A 17,880-nucleotide genomic window follows, 5' to 3' on the forward strand; every position below is an offset into this window, starting at 1 on the left:
TTGGCGGTCAAAATCAACTACACAACGAATCAGACTGAGATGTGCAGTAATTGGACGTAAGAACTATGACGCCAGCATCGCGTACTGCCTTACTTGCTGAATGTTTATGTAGATAGTGTACCACCCAGCTGAACTAGATGAAGAATGAGTTTTTGGAGAAAATGAATTGTGCGTCCATGACTGAGCTCTGTTTCATACTTTCCATCAATCTGCATTTTTACTCGAGCTTCTTGAAGCGTGTGTGTTACGTCAGGAGATTTCCACAGATTACAGTAATAGGCTGCTCTTTGTATTTTTGAAGGGGTAAAGACAGACCTAATTAAAAAGCTCTTTGACTAAGGTTTCTTGCATTGTTTTGATAGTTGACGTAAAAACGGCGTTTCTCCTCATCAGTTACCATCATGGAGTACTCCACGGCACAAGAGCTCGATGAACTCTGTTTGGCAGACGGACACATGATGGTGAATCTATCGAAAGAGGAAGCCGAAGGTCTCCTTCCGGATGAGGTGGAAGTGGTCATCAAAGCCTACGTGCTCCCTTGCGTGCTGGCCGTCGGCCTTTTCGGTAACATTCTCTTTCTTATCGTCGTGGTTCGTGTCCCGTCTATACGGACAATCACAAACTTTTACCTTGTCAACCTCGCTGTGGCGGACTTGATCTACCTGACAGTCGGTGTAGGCGAGAAGCTCTGGCGTTTTCACTCATCGCCGCTGGGAAACGATCATACGCCTAAAGGCTCTGTTGGGTGTTCAACGATCTCCTTCGTCGTCGACTTCGCATACAACGCCTCAGTCCTGCTTATTACTGCGGTGACGATCGAGCGGTATTATGCCATTTGCAAGCCGTTTTGGCATCGACGGATCGCAACCTGGGGTAGAACAAGGAGAATTGTTTTCGCTACCTGGCTCCTAAGCTGTGTGTTCGCGGCTTTGCTCATTCCAGGACACTTCGATATGATCTTTTACTGCCTAGTATACCCCGACGAGCCTGCCTACGAAGATTTTCCGTCTTTGTATGGCCTATGTCAAGCCGTTTCGCGCACGTGGGTGGATATCGCTAATGCGCTCCAGTTGATTCCGTTTTTCCTCGCCCTGATCGTCAACTCGATCCTCTACGCACTCATCATCCGGAGCCTAACGGCTCGCATCAAGACCGAAGCGGCCCTCCACACAGATCGCTATCGCTACACCAAGGAGCGAAACGCCGTGACACGAATGCTCGTCATCACAGGTGTTCTATTTTTCCTCCTGTACTCCCCATACCACGTGGTAACGCTCGCCCTCGTGGTTGCTGGGATGATCGGTGACGATACTTACTTCGCTTTCAGCGACAAAGTCAATCCTTATTTCCCCATCTTTCAGACTCTCATGTACATAAATTCTGCAAACAATCCCTACATTTACGGCGCCACCAATGCCCGTTACCGTCGGGCGCTGAAGAAAACATTCTATCGCAAACGCGCAAGACGGGAGGACACTGTCAACTCCATCACGATGAAATCGTCAACACAAACCATAAACGAAATTGTTTATGACGCAGATTGAACATAACGGAGAATGATGTGACATGCAAACATTTTTAAATCGATCGTTAATCAGAACTGATTTCAATTTTCTCTAAATTTCATGGGTTTCCACAGGGAGATGATGATTAAAGCGGAAATTTCATCAGATGTCATGGAAAACTCCACTATGACAGATAACCTGAAAGATGTCGAGTCAGCCCTACACCTTTAATTCTCAGTTGCTAAATACGAGTGAGTGCTGTACACCATGGTACACACAGTGGCTTGACATGAGACATGGCTATAAGTGCGGATCGTTACAAGTGGTTTTCTCTACATTATGAGCAAATAACAGGGCCTGACAAATGAATATTGCCGATTCCATATCAAGAGCTCTCTTATTGCGAACTGCAAACAGTACCACCGACCAAGATGTGGAATGAAGAACAATTTAAAAAAAATGTAGACGCGTGCTCGAAATGCTTTCTCGAAAATCTAAACATGAACGCCGCCGATATTTTGTGGATTTTGCGCGCCGTCCAAATATTTTTGCTTTGAACATGAATAGACATAAAGTAAATTGAAGAGACACTCATGTCTAATGCTCTCAGAAATGACTGAGACAGCAGAAAGCTCGTTTGTCAAAACGAAATGAAGTAACATCAGAAGTTTTATCTTCTGTTCATGTTCAGAGATAGGAGAATATGCAAAAAATATTTACTGATTGTGGAACTCTTTACCACAGCTTTATTGTAAGTCTAGTGCTATTCGTAAATCTATCATCACTCTCGCATTGCAATGTAATAGGATAAGAGAATTCTGTGTTTTCAGAGAAAAATTATTGTCCTGAATGAAGTTTCATCTCTACAGTTTCCCCCATTATCTCAAATAGTGTCATTGTATAAGAGAGAAGGATCTTAAGATATCTCTATAAATGTCTCATATCGAAACTATAATCCTTGTCTCGGGAGTGAAGCCAAATTCTATTTGCTGTCGAAATACCTATGACATAGTCAAGTGATGTGTGAAGGATGATATTGCGTTAGTGCATCAGACTCTGTCACTATAATCATGGTCATGGTATGGAGGTTTAAATGCTGGATCGTTCAATGGCCATATAGACTGATAGAGCTGTGTCAGGTCCATTATTCATGGTATAGAAATCTTCATTCTGAAAGGTGTATTTACCACCCCCCCCCCCCCCCCCTTGAGACGTGGCATCTTTTGCCGAAAAATCTTCAACCGCTACAGACGCAGGGAGTGGAGATAGTGCATTAGACTCTGTCACTGTAATCATGGTCATGGTATGGAGGTTTAAAAGCTGGATCGTTCAATGGCCCTACAGAGCTGTGTCAGGTCCATTATTCATGGTATAGAAATCTTCATTCTGAAAGGTGTATTTACCATCCCCCCCCCCCCCCCCTTGAGACGTGGCATCTTTTGCCGAAAAATCTTCAACCGCTACAGACGCAGGGAGCGGAGATAAAGATACAAAATATGCACTTATCCTTATTTCAGCCCGCGACTATTATTTCAGCAGGCTGTCTTATCTTCAAGCTATAATAAGCTAATTTGACGACAGTCTTCTGCATTCACAATCCCAACACATGCGCTATAATTCAGTAATATCATTAACCTTGATTCACTACATCCCGAGTGGTCCCCAATTGACATGTTTTCTTATTCTTTTCTTCAATCTGTACACGTATATCTCAATTATGTTGGGATGCACACACTGTATGCTTTATTGTCTTGAAAATAAAAAGAAATGACTGCACTTCATTTGTAATATATTCAATGCAGAAAATTCCTAATAAATTCATTTGAATTGTATTGAATTAGATTGACTAAGATTGAGGCAGAGTTGTTAAACTTCGTTTATACCAATGGTAACATGCTTGCACACAATGTCAATGCCGCTTTGAGGTAGGTAGAACATTACTCTATAAGGGAGTGACTGAGTTAAGAAGTTGGGAAATGGGTCATAACCGGTCGACATTGTATATGTATTTCAGTCACCATTAAAGTTAGCAGTGACGTCAATTCTTCCCTGAGATAGGGAACCAAGTTTGGACAATGTCCGTTCAATGTTGTGTCTCAATTGTTTGAACAAAGCTCATATTAGCCCATTTTAAACAAGCATGCCTGGTCATACTTAGTCGATGCACTATATCTCATGGGATCATCCCAGGAAGCACATGTATAAGATTGTGACAAAAGGACTTCAAATATTTGTTTCGTATCATTTCGTTGACGTTTCATTAATCTACGGCAACAAATGTAATATAAACGACGAGGTAGGGGTAGGCCCTTCCATTTGACCACAACTCAAACTTGGATTAGCTACACAAATAATTACTTACTGCAGCTCCTCTCTCGACAATCTTTAAAAAATCAACATTGACACAAACATTCAACCATACGGCTTTGTAATTAATAACCACCAGTTAATGAGAAATTGTCGCTCATGAGCAACGCCACATGCACCAAACCCTAGTCACTGAGAGAAGAAAGCATGTTATTCCATCAGGGCACGACGCTAAAAGTTCCTTCAACTCTGAAACCTGAACATTGACGTGGTATATACTATTCTTATCACGAAAATGCCTTAAGCTCGAGGTAAGTCTCTCTGATGAAAGTATGCCACTTGACTTTTGTCTTGAAGCTCTGGAAGATTAATAACAAATATTGCGCGGGATCCAAAGTGAATGTGGCACTTTGTTGCTTACAAATGAGTCTGTCACAGAGCGTGACACATGAACAAACACTGAATTGAATATAAGAGGTAAAAAGATGAGATATTTGTCATTATGTTTTATGGTGACCGGAGGACACGTCTAATTCTCAAGTGAGAATAATTGAACGGAAATATTCGCGACGAGGAAACATTTAGAGTTAAAGGAGAATTAAAAATGGCATGTACATTAACAATGTGAAGAGGGTTATTTCACAAGGCTCATATCAATGAAATAAGAAAGCGACATTTTATGTTGAAGTTTCATTTCTATACCAAGAACCTGTATCATCTGTTCACACCGACAACTTTAGAAAAATAATATGCACAATTATAATAATTTGCTAAAACAGAAGTTTGGTATGTTGCTTGCAGCCGTTTCATTGTAAACGAACTAAAGTTTTAGGTAAGCCCCGTTTTTGTTTTGTTTTGTTTTTGTTTTTGCTTTTGGCTTTGATCAAGGGCTGTTCCTGTAAAGCTTCTCACTTACTGATTGATACATGTCAACTCAAGTTCGAGGTAGGAGTAAGCTATTGTAAATAGTCTGAGAGGACTTTAACGCTCATTAGAACAAACTCGGGAGTGACAGCCTGAGTGAGGCAGACAACGCCCTATTAAAGTGCCATGCAACCCTGTTTTTAAGAAGCACTTTAATTCTTTTTTTAATAAGTCAAGAATAAACTGAATGACTATCTCTAATCGTCTGATTAATTATTATAACTGGAAGCATTATCTTCAGATAGTCAGGCGAACCTTTAACATTTTGTGACACAAAAATACTAAAATAATGAATCCGATTGTTGTGAAACTCCTTCTTCTTGTTTGATAGGTTTTATAATATGCATGTATTTCAAAGTCGAATTAAACATGGAGTGGATCTGTACTTTAAATACAGCAGAAAGATACTTGTATGCAATATAAGGGTTAGTGTTAGGTTTTACTCGACCAGACGTTTACAAGTAAGAGTCCGTGCATATCAAAGGGATCTTGGGTAGTTTTGTATTGGACAGTCCACTATAGGATTTCATAAAAGCACTGGATATGACCCAAGGATAAATTCATCAATTCATCCATCGGGCAAGCAAGATACCCCCCCCCCCCCTCCTCCTTTACAAGTCCCCCCACTCTCCCATATTCAGGACGTTGCCCGTCACCCACTCCACCGTATTCAGGACGAAATTGATGAGCGCGAAATGGTCATGTGCTATTTTATCCATATTTCTGAGTTTTCTCTCGTTTGTTTGTGTATGTGTACGTGTATGTGTATGTGTGTGTGTGTGTGTGTGTGTGTGTGTGTGTGTATGTGTATGTGTATGTGTATGTGTATATGTATATGTATGTGTGTGTGTGTGTGTGTGTGTGTTTTATTATGTTTGTGTCATATTGAATGTGGAAATATATAAATGACATTCAGACAAACTGGATTTCTTGAGGAACAATAGTTTTTTTTTCGTGAATCACAATGTCAAATATAGGCCGCCGCTATGAGAAATATCTTCAGTGTTTTGTCAGTGCATTGTATGTGCATGCTTAATATCTCATCATACCCATCAACGCCTATGTCACACATGCGCAAAATAATACACTCTAGGGGGAAAAAAACGCTGGCAACAGATTTCATATAGCTCAGAGGAAAGGGTGGCCATGCACCGCAGGATTATAGATGATAGCAAAGTTCATTTCACTGTGAATTATTGATTCGCTCCGTTCTTGCTCCTTTCCCCTCTCCTCCATTTCCCCACCCTACCCCTTTAACGCATTGTGCAAATCATCGCTGCCCCATCCCGATCAAATACACATAAAAATTACACTCCTTCAACGGAGAATTTCATGCCGTCATCAGGGGTGTATCCAGAAATTCTGTTAAGGGGAGGCGCCTTTGCAAAATTAAAGGGGGCGCACGCACCCCCTCCCTTTTTTCTTTTTATTTCTTTTGTTTTAGCCAAAAATGAAGAGGTGCGCGCGCCCGTTGAGCCCTCCTCTGGATCCGCCACTGCTGGTATGGCGTCAGTCCGTTGAGCTTGGCGAAGCAAAATTTGTGTACATTCCCAACATGATGATCAATGCTCTATTCTTGGTCACGCGAGCGTATTGTTTGCGCACCCGTCCAATATTAATAATGAACCGATCGCATTGTCCGATCGCTTTGCCCAGGAAGACCAGTCCGCAGCAAATAGCTTACCGGGCATGTCAGATGATGCAATCCAATTAACTCGCAAAATCCCGAGCAGACCTGAGCCGATCGGTCCACGTTCATAACGTCTCAGCAGCTGGGAACGACAGCTTATTTAAACATCCATTTCGAAGTGGTGTGACAGTTTAGGCAGATCGTGATCACGGTAGAATCAGAACCAGAAAAGTGTCAGATTTTGCTACGTTGCGATGGAACGCCCATGTGTGTGTATAAGTATACATTATTCACTCCGTTTTTCCGGCTCATTAAAAAAGTGAAGTATGCGCTTGTTTGCTGAACACTCAACAGAACATTAGAGTTTGATCGACAGTTGAGCCAGTGGAACATTAAAGTTTGATTGTCTGTCAAGAGGACAGGTTTCGTCACTCGTGGAGCTGAAGCGACACGTCCTTTGTTCAGGATCCCTGAGCCAACAAAGAGTAGTATAAGGACCTAAATCAACGACAGGAAGTAGAGTCATCGTCGCGCAAACACTTCACCAAGGCAAGGTAGTAAATGAAAATTGTACCCCATCGAAAGTCTCTCGCAATGAGGATAATGCTCGATGATATTTGTGCTAAAATATTAGATTTATACTGACAAACGGGACAAATCTATATACATTGTACAGATATAACCTGCTTTACCGCCCTTAGCTGTCTCGTCTGGAGCTAAAAAGAGGGAAATGTTTCTCTTTGAAAAGCTCAAACATCTACACACTTAACAGTACTGCTTGACTTCAAAGTTCTGATGTAGTGGCGTCTTAACAACATCTGCATCACAGATCGATAGCTCAGTCGAACTTTCAAGAGCGGCTCAAAAATACTGTGCGTCAACTTGACAAAACGAAGGATGTAACGAAAGTGGACCCGGATCAACTAAACAAGCCGCTGTTTTGTCATCATATTCGAACAAGGAATTCTAGATTGATTTTTGATATTTGAAGTAGACGAGGGATCTACAGTTCACTACAGCTCACCACAATTTTTAGAGACATTGAGATTTGGTTGACTCCTTTGCAACAATGAGCTACTAGATATAGTATAGCCATTGAACAGTTGGGATCATCATATTCGGTAGGGCAGCAGAAAAAAAAAATCTTCTGCATCGTGAGCGGGAGCTACGAGGACTGCTTGAAACAATCTGGTTTTTATTTTAAGCAGGATGAGATAACAATAACAGGAAACGAAGACAAGATAACAACAAACAAGTATATGCAGCATCACACTTAACCAGGGCAAGTATTCAATTTTACAGAATTGAGGCAAATTACAAAGTTCATCAGGAAAATGTCCCTGAGTTGGATTTGTTCAAGGTTGGACAAGAAGTGCCAGCGAAATTCAATAAGATTACAAACTGCTATCGACTGAATCTTAATCAAGTTGCCACGGAGCGTACGTCATCATTCAGATTTCCAGCATGAATTACACACTCTTCGACAACGACGAACAAGTTTGTGATGGGGTACGCAATCTGACCCTAGTTGATGAAGAGGAGTTTCTTCCGAATGAAGTTGAAGTGGTCATCAAAACCTACGTGCTCCCTTGCGTGCTGGCAGTCGGCCTTTTCGGTAACATTCTCTTTCTTATCGTCGTGGTTCGTGTCCCGTCCATACGGACAATCACAAACTTTTACCTTGTCAACCTCGCTGTGGCGGACTTGATCTACCTGACGGTTGGTGTAGGCGAGAAACTGTGGCGTTTTCAGGTATCACCATTGGCCAACGACCACACTCCTAAAGGTCCTATAGGGTGTCCAACGATCTCTTTTGTCATAGACCTCGCCTACAACGCGTCCGTTTTGCTCATCACGGCCGTGACAATCGAACGATACTACGCCATCTGCAAGCCGTTCTGGCATCTCAAGATTACTACGTGGAGGAGAACGCGTCGCATCGTCTTTCTGAATTGGACAGCCAGTGTTGTCCTAGCAGGGGTGCTGGTCCCCGGTCGTTGTATCATGCAATACACGTGCCTGATCTACCCAGACGATCCCAGTTACGACGACTTTCCAACGCTTTCTGGCACTTGTGGGACTCCATGGCCCTTTTTCTTAGTCCTTGGAAACGCACTGGAACTGATTCCATTTTTCATTGCCTTGTTCCTGAACTCCGTCCTCTACACGAACATCGTAAGAAGTCTCACAGATCGCATTAAGACCGATCTATCGTCACACAACGATCGATGTCGCTTCACGAAAGATCGCAATACCGTAACACGCATGCTCGTCGTAAGTGGCGTGATGTTCCTGCTGCTCCACACCCCATACCATGTGGTAACTCTTGTTTTTGCGATCATGGGAACGCTGGGAGCGGATGCTTACTATTCATTACACAGCGAGGTATCGGCCTACTGGCCTGTTTTCCAGACACTGATGTACATAAATTCTGCCAGCAACGCCTATATTTACGGCGCCACCAACGCTAAGTATCGCCAGGCGCTATTTGAAACATTTTCCCGTCATCAGGAGGAAACAAAAGATGTAATCGATTCAATAGCCAAGAAATCTTCAACAACACCTTCTACAATCTCAGATGATAGCGCTATTGATAGACATTGACGTTTATGACGAACATGAAAATTTCGCATGCATCATTATCTAAACGGAATGTTTGACATTAGAAAAAGTACTGTCAGTGCTTTGTTGAAACACACACACATATCAGTCACAACTTGGTATTTCATATATGTGCATGTATGTGTGTGCGTGTGTGTGAGAGATAAGGGTAGAGTATTAGGAGAAAACTGAAAATGAAGAAAAGAAGAGCAACTGAAAATGAAGAAAAGAAGAGCAACTGATATTAATAGTCCCCTACTGCAGACGTTTCGCTTGCAAATTGATTTAGATATAACTCTATTAGTGGAATGTAATTTCGCTTCAAAATGTTTCTTGGCACAATGCGTGTTGCAGTGTATCAAGATGAGTATTGTTCTGCTCTCCAAATGTCCAGCAGGATAAAAGGACAATGAAATAAATAAAGAAGTAGAAAATTTGTTGAGTCACATATGTCTTGGCTGTCACGTGAGTGAAATGAATTGTACATCAGGGTCTGCCACAAGTACCTGTTGCTAGTATGTGTCCGTGTGTGGGGGGTGGGGATCACTAGTTATCCATTCCTCCGTGTTAAAATCAGTGTTTCAGGACTCCCCCTTACATATTTTATTGATTAGACACATAGAAATAGAAAACGATACGAGTGGAGCAAACGTAAAACCATTTATTGTATTTTGGACGCACGCATCCTCGATCTGTGTGTACATGGGCCAGCTACTCCAAGCCCTGCTAATATTGACGTATGCATTTTCCCGCTTCGCCCAAGTCTATACACCGTTCCCTAGATAACTAAAGAATCTGACGATCGGTGTGTATGTGTGTGTGTGTGTGTGGGGGGGGGGGTGTAATTTCGATGAAATTCAATGAAAAAGGATATTCAAATGAAATTTTCAAGAGTATATAAATCTAATGGACTAGCGTACACGCTTTATAAATATACAGTTGATACAGAGCTGAAATTCGATTTGCGTGCTTGAAATCGAGGGATAAGAAGTGTCGAATGTTGTTGGTGGTATTTTGTATCTTTAGATATCGGTCTTAACATATCGTGGCTTTCTAGTATCGAGCAAAACAGATTTCACCTCCCCCTCTTCCCCCCCCCCCCCCAAAAAAAAAAAAATATATATATTCGTTATATTTTGAATCGTTACTTTTTGGATATCAAAACATTGCTCTTTAAAGAACGTTACGACCACCACCCATTAAGCCGACTGGATTTTTCGATCTTTGAGGTTGATTTGCTATCTCGATCATCATCAAAGGACATTCATATAAATCAAAGATACTCCCACTATGCTAAATTTAGTGGGTAAGTTCAAGAAATAGAGACAACTTGCATTTGTTTGAAGAACAGCTCGAACATGGCGTCTAGAGCTCCCTCTTATGAACTTAAATAAACTTCTTCATCCGCTTCACAACTGTACGTGCAATCTGAAAAAAAAATAGATGAATTTAAAAATATCAAAAAGATGTTCAGTAACATCCGAAACAATTATCATTTGACTCTCGGTAAGAATGGGCCTACATATATGTTTCTCTCTCTGCACAAATTTGATTTCATATGCACTCATATTTTAACAACGTTTCATGTTATATCACAGAAAAGAAATTTTATTTACGTATGAAATTATGTTGAAGAAAATAAAATCAAACAAACAAACGCATAAAGAAAGGCATACACTAGTATTCGCTCTCCGCTTTTATCACTCGATCGATCTCGGTCAAAGTAATGCACACGAGAATTCACAAAGGTATGAGTTTAAAACTAGTCCATGTGTAATGCAAAATCAATTTCGATTGATTGTATATATGCACGTGACAAACACCTCGCGTAAACTTGTGAAGAGGCAGTCAGTAATGAATGCCTACTGGCACGGGCATGTTCAAGGTATTCCTATTGCGGGCTTGTTTTTAGTCCGTAGAGTACTGTAAACGTCAATATTTTCGCGCGATTAATTTTTCGCGCTGAGCGGCTCGAAAACGTATTCGCGGGTTCTTAAATTCGCGCTCCGCAGCAGGTTACTTTACTGTAGTACACATTCACTGCTTTCATCCAAAGCCTCTGCTACATAGCTTGCTATGCCAGCGTACGACAAGCGACGTAGCGAGCGGCTCGACTGCGAGTACAAGCACTCAAATACGTAGTACAGCTGTGACTCTAGTACCGTAGTCACGGGGGACTGTAGCATCGATGCGTGCGGTGCACACATGCATGCTACAGTACACAGCAATCTAGGGTATCGTCTCTTCGCACAGTACTAGTAGCGTAAACATGCCTGTACATTGTACTACGTAGCAGTATCATCGATGAAGCGCACACAATTCATCCCGTTCAAAATGTGCGTAGAAAATTGTGAAGATATATTCGCGCGTTTTTGAATTCGCGCTAGCCGAGCGTAGCGCGAAATCCGCGAAAATTAATGTACCGCGAAAATTTCCACGTTTACAGTATCGGACCATTGGCATTGTGACGTAACTCGTCAGGATATTATACCTTAACATCAATCCGAATGTGTTCAGAAAAAAAAATAACTAAAAGAAAAGCTGAACAAAATGTCACCCTGTGGCTTGACATTTATTTAATGGTGATTATGTATGTATATGATATAGGCCTAATTATATAGATACATACATGTATGCATATGAGCAAAGTGAAATCAAATACGAAATCAAATCAAATATGAACAGTATTCATATTGATAGTAGAAGTACTGAGAGAATCCGTTACTATTGTGTAGTAAAAGAAATGAGAATAATGATATCAATTATGATAAAAATGTTATCTTTATTATTGTCATCATTATCGCCAGTATCATAATTGCTGTTTTATGACCATTGATATTCTATCAATTACTTATCTACGAGTCAAGACAGTTATTACTAGCGGTTTTTAATTTTGGTATCGTAATTCTAAATAAAATAAAATTCCAGTACCCTTTATAGGGTCAAGGATATAAAGACGCCTAGCCAAATGATCTACATTCTTCATTTTGCAGCTTTGATTTGTTTTTATTCTGTGTTTTTTTCAACCGAATTAACAGCTAAGTGAAAGTAAAAATTCGTTTGTCATGGTAACTCCACTTGCATTGGACTTTCCGTTCATTTTGGCAGTGCTGGCAATTTCCGCGCCAATAGTGCTGACTCGATGATAGCAAACAATGAAAGCTGGGAATGACGTTGAAATTGATCTCATCTTTGGCGGGAAAGGTTAAATACCTTTTTACATATCAAATAAACGTCTCGATGATATCTGGAGCGGGCAAACAGAATGATCCAGCGTAATTTGAAGATGGTGATTGATTTGCACTTAGCTGTACATAATAAATTAAAGGCTTTTGTAACACTAGGCCTCCATCACTAGTCCTGAATTTTTTTTTAATTTTTTTTTTTGGGGGGGGGAGTATGCATGTTTGAATATATATCTATCTATCTATATATATATATATATATATATATATATATATATATATTATATAATATAGATATAGATATAGATATATACATAATATAGATATAGATATAGATATATACATAATATATAAATATATATATATATGATCCACATCACAGTAAACGACAGCAGTCTCTTTTATTTTCAGTGAGCATTTAGGATGTCACACTCTTTTTTCCACTGTTGTAATATGGCGTTACACTGTATAACAAACCAATTGCAACAAATAAAAAAATACAGTGACTCTCATTTTACAATGTTAATCATGCCATTTGTAGACCTGACGATGCATCACAAACTAAACAAAGGTATAAATCACGTGACATATTGTTCATTCCCGACATATCAGCATGGCTTGCGCAGATGCTGTGTAATAAAGAAAGAAGCATGTACATCATCACAAAAGCAATTCATCTTATCTATAATAATGTTAATAGCTACATACTATTATCTATTTACTTAAACATATAAATATAAATATAATAATACATACACAGGATATATATATATATATATATATATATATATATATATATACATATACGTATCTTTATCTGTCAATCCACTTGAAAAGCAATATAGACTTCTACTCTAAATGACCCATTTGTGTTTTTATTGAATTTTATTTTCTTTTGCGTATCGGCGGGGTGTGTTTGTGTGTAATCATAGGCGAAATCCATCATTCTGACAACTTTCTGACAGCTAGTTGGCTGTCTTTATTGTTGAGGGGAAACGAAACCAGTGACCCCAGCTCCTCAATAAATTGTTATTTTCGTAGTCAAGTCATATCTTTCTCGCTAGTCTTATCAATAGCGTATAACTACAGCATGTAGATTAGATGTCCTTACGTGCATTTCCGTAGATTTGCATAACAAAAGAATGGATCATGAGACTCGGAGAAACCTTAGGTCATTGTTCAAGCTGCGTTTGACAAAAAAGGAGCAAGCCTTGATTTGATTTATTTGATTTATCTATTTCTGAATTTTTCACAGATTAAGTATTGCATTACAGTGAATTCTGCCAAGAACAATAACTAGATATTGCGTATACAAATCACACAATATGTACTAAAATGTACCAATTTGACATTAACAATTAAATCAGTTATTACAGAGAAATTTAGGAGATCGCCATCTTAGGCGAACTTGAGTTTTACTTTGATGGCGTCCTCTGAAAAGAATGCGTATGAGTAATTTGCCATTGCATATAAAATTTGTAATAATACTTATTGTGGGGGAAAAATTTAGTATATATACACTGCAAAAAGTCCGGTGTTAAATAGTGAACACCGAGCTGGTGTTAAATTTTCGGTGCTCATTTATGGTGTTGAATTAACACCTCCGGGTGTCATTTCCAAATTTTAAACTGTTTTTTGAAGAGTTTCTTAGTAACTGCACTTCTTGTTGATTTTTAATTCAAACAAGACGATCAAGAATTCTACATTGAAATACTAGATTTTTGAAAAAATGTGAAATTAAATTTACACCAAAGTAACACCAGCTGGTGTGGTATCTTATTGAAGCTGGACGGGTGTTAAACCATTGATATTAACACCAACAAATATCAAATCAACACCATGTGGTGTCATTTTTTAATTAACACCAGTACAGTGTCAAAATAACACCAGGTACAGTGTCAAATTAACACCAAGAAGTGTCAGGTGAACACTTTTCAACACCATCACAGTGCATTTTCAACACCTGTGGGTGTGGTCCTTTATTGAAGTTTGATCGGTGTTAGATTTATTACCCGTGGTGTTAAATCTAACACCGATGTTTTTACAGTGTATAAACAAAACAAAAAAAAAAACATTTGCGCATATAGCCTAGGTGAGTGCGTGGATAGATATGCAGTTGTTTGGGGAAGGATTTGGTATGGATTGTATGCATCCAAGTCAAACATTTGTGTATATGTAAGTATCATTTGCAGTGGCGGATCCAGAAAGGGGCGCACCGGGCGCGTTCCCCCTCTTTTTTCTTTTTTCTTTTTTCTTTTTTCTTTTTTTTTTTTTGGGGGGGGGGGTTCAAACAAAAGAAATAAAAAGAAAAACCCGCCCCTGCGTTGTGCGTATACGAATATGCACACAGCTTGTGTACTACTGTATGTGAATTTGTATTAATGTGAGTGTGTGTGAATGTGTGTGTGTGTGGGGGGGGGGGGCATTGTGTCATTTCGGTGAATATGATAAACCGCGTATGTCTGTATAAACTGTGTATATGTCTTAGCATGAACTATCATAGTATTCTGATATGTTTCTAATGGGGATGAGACCAAGCGATAAACAGACAATATTTTATGCAGATCAGAGAAGTGGAGAAAATCATGGAATTTGGTAGGTTGACATGTTTTGTTTTGCTGTGTTTTTTTGACCACATTAAACAAGGCGATGGTACCATCAATTCACTAATTCAAAACGATTTTTCATATATTGGAAAATATTATTGCATAAATTATTTTCATTGATAACTTGGTAGCTTACCTAGATCTTAAAAGACAAGTTATTAATATCTATTCATTAAAACACTTCGAATCAAAAGGAATTTCAGTAAGGCGTTGTTTGCAGATAAATGAAAGACTTTGGATTCAGTCACATCATCATCATCTCGTCCATATATTATGTAAGTGTAAATGAAATTACTATTTCGTCAAGATATTTGCAACCTTGTATTTCAATACCTCTCTCTGTCTGTCTATCTGTCTGTCTATCTCTCTGACAGTAAGTGCATGCTTTATATTTTGGTGATAAGACAAGAATTCTGGCTCGCAGATAATCGAGCTGCGCTCTCTAAACGTGGTTCCTGTTTAAATAGGCCTATCTACACATGTAACAGAAATAGACTCCAAATTTCACTGAATTAGAGTTGCGAGCAATCTTCCCCATTTCACGAGCTGTGAATGTCACTTAGAAGGGCATCACTGGTTTCCATGCGAGCCAGCAAAAATAGACAAACAGCTTAACAAACAATTGTGCGTGATAACAGCTGCATCCAACATGAACATGTGAAGACAGCGGGGCATCACGATCACGGACAGGAAGTGGTCAACAGAGTTCTGTAGATGGTAATGATGGTTGTAGGCGTGGTTGTGGTGACGGTAGGTGAGATGGCGCTGTCACCAATTAAATACGGAACAGGAATTCCTCGCGTGATTGGTGATTTTAAGAACTGACAAAATAATATAAGCCCCGGATCATGAAGAGGGTGGAAATATGAAGAGCTTGATCGCAAAACGAAATAACTCCATTTGTGTCAATTTGAAATGTTTGCGATTAAGGCTGCTTAAAAAAACACGAAGTAAATTATTGGAAACTATGGGATGTTTTTGTCCATAACCTCAAGATAGAATGCTCCTTCTTCAACAAGTGAGGTATCACCACGACGGTTTTATTTTGCTCTGATAACGGACTTACTTTGAGATGTCTAAAAATGGTACTTAATCCGTTTTTCGATCAAATTTTTCATACCGTCATTTATTTGTTGGAACTAGGAGCACGTACAACTTCCTATTCTCGGTAAACATATTTGCACGTTACGTACGTCTGTTTTATTCGGCATTTTCTCCTTATTTTCATAATTACTGTCCATATTCACGGCAAGGCAGTAATCCTTGCGGTACCTATGGCTAATGGATGTACATAGTTGCATAGGTGGCGTTAAGTGTGTGTGATGGTGGCACATGTGTAGATTAGGTAGTACGCGATGTGCTTGTGGTGGCAGTTACTGTAAAATACTAGTACTGTGTATACCTTGGGAATATACATACGTATATATATATATATATACATATATATATATATATATATATATATATATATATATATATATATATTTTTTTTTTTTTTTTTTTTTTTTTTTTTTTTTTTTGGGCGGGGGGAGGAGTCATATTATGTATGTAGGAGTAGGTATGCCACAAGTAGATGAAAACTTATTGGGCATTCTTGGTGTGTGCATATTTTGTGTGTGTGTGTGTGTGTGTGTGTGTGTGTGTGTGTGTGTGTGTGTAAGTGTGTAAAACACACTTTCTGTAACATCAGAATAGTGTTAATAACTTTGTTCTAAAGTATAAAAGGTTATCACCTGTATTTACACTTGAGGATATATCTACATCATTTTAAGATTTGAAGTAGTTTAAGAATAATCAATAGGAATTTGTTCATTAATACACAAGTCAAATGATTTCAATGCCAAACATGTCAATACATGTCTACATAACATACAAATTAATGTCAACAGAATTGTACATTATCTGTCTATCACGCCATCTACCTATCAATCAATATATTATTCGCTTTATATTCCACATCTAGGGTCCTAGAAATTCCCATTTTATTCCACATCTGAAACCATTTCAGCTGTCTTTAGGTATCCTTAGGCTTAGGCTACATGTGGGCGTAGATGACAAAACAATGAATTTGCTGCGCGCACTGCGTGGCACCGAAATGAAAGTGCGTTGCACTGTGTACTATCAAGTGACCTAGGTCACATGATAGTCCACGGTGCAACGCACTTTTATTTCGCGCGTATTCATCTTGCGTTAGGATTGTGTGGACTGTGTGGAGATCAGCGAAACAAAAGGGACTATCAACATAGAGTGTAACGAACTTTTCTTCTCAGGTGATGTGATGGGCAAAACTACACGTCATCACGTGATGAGCTCTGGACCAATCCTATTGCAACATTCTTAGTATGTGGAATATAAATCTATATATCTGTATATCATATACACAGTCACTTGCTTATCTATCCATATCATCATTTATTCACCTATTCAGTGCTGATGTCTATCATAATTGTCATGCATGCAGGTCACTCAAATTACTTACAAAGCACCTGTTCTGTTATTTAAAAAAAAAACATGAAAAAAAAATGTCATGATGTTGGAAAGGACTCTGGCTACACACATACAGTCTCTATTACAAACATATGTCACAGAGATTACCACTAGAAACAGATTTCATGAAGTATTAACTTTATTACATTTACAAATTTGTACAAATATTTTTCCTGTATCTTGCAAGGAAAATAATATAATTTGTCACTGAAGACAATAACATTGACCAGTCTAAGACACACATAACTATGGAACTGGGAATACCATTTGAAGAAACACATACATTTTGTACACCAATGTTATTTACAATTGTTTCACAGATAAAAATAGACATTTGACAAAGGTTTGATATAATTAAAACTTGAAAAAATATGTTGGGCAAACAGTTTCCTCTGCTGTCACTGCATGGCAAACCATGAATTGTACAAACACAAAAAATTAATCATCTTTACATTACAGGATGAAGGACTATTTTTATCCACAAACCATTCCTTATGAATGTGAGATGAACCAAACCAAGGCATTCAAAAGAATGTGATGAAAACCAAGGCATTACAAAGAATTATTGTTTCTTTCTTTGTTTCTCATTGGTACACGGAGGACTGTATGCAGAAATTATAAACCGGGGATGTTTC

General features: G+C 39.0%; 2 protein-coding genes across 2 annotated transcripts; both read left to right on the forward strand.

Moving 5' to 3' along the window:
- The first annotated feature begins 401 nt into the window (after positions 1-401).
- LOC139721643 (thyrotropin-releasing hormone receptor-like) lies at positions 402-1,544 on the forward strand. The gene has a single exon (XM_071632972.1). The coding sequence runs from the start codon at positions 402-404 to the stop codon at positions 1,542-1,544; it is 1,143 nt and encodes a 380-aa protein (XP_071489073.1).
- Positions 1,545-7,830: 6,286 nt separating this feature from the next.
- Positions 7,831-8,970, forward strand: LOC139721644 (neuromedin-U receptor 2-like). Its single transcript, XM_071632973.1, has one exon. The coding sequence runs from the start codon at positions 7,831-7,833 to the stop codon at positions 8,968-8,970; it is 1,140 nt and encodes a 379-aa protein (XP_071489074.1).
- Positions 8,971-17,880: the final 8,910 nt, after the last annotated feature.

The sequence above is a fragment of the Diadema antillarum genome, unplaced genomic scaffold (genome assembly GCF_040938485.1).
Source record: "Diadema antillarum isolate AM-2024a unplaced genomic scaffold, OU_Dant_1.0 scf00000146, whole genome shotgun sequence".
NCBI classification, from domain to species: domain Eukaryota; kingdom Metazoa; phylum Echinodermata; class Echinoidea; order Diadematoida; family Diadematidae; genus Diadema; species Diadema antillarum.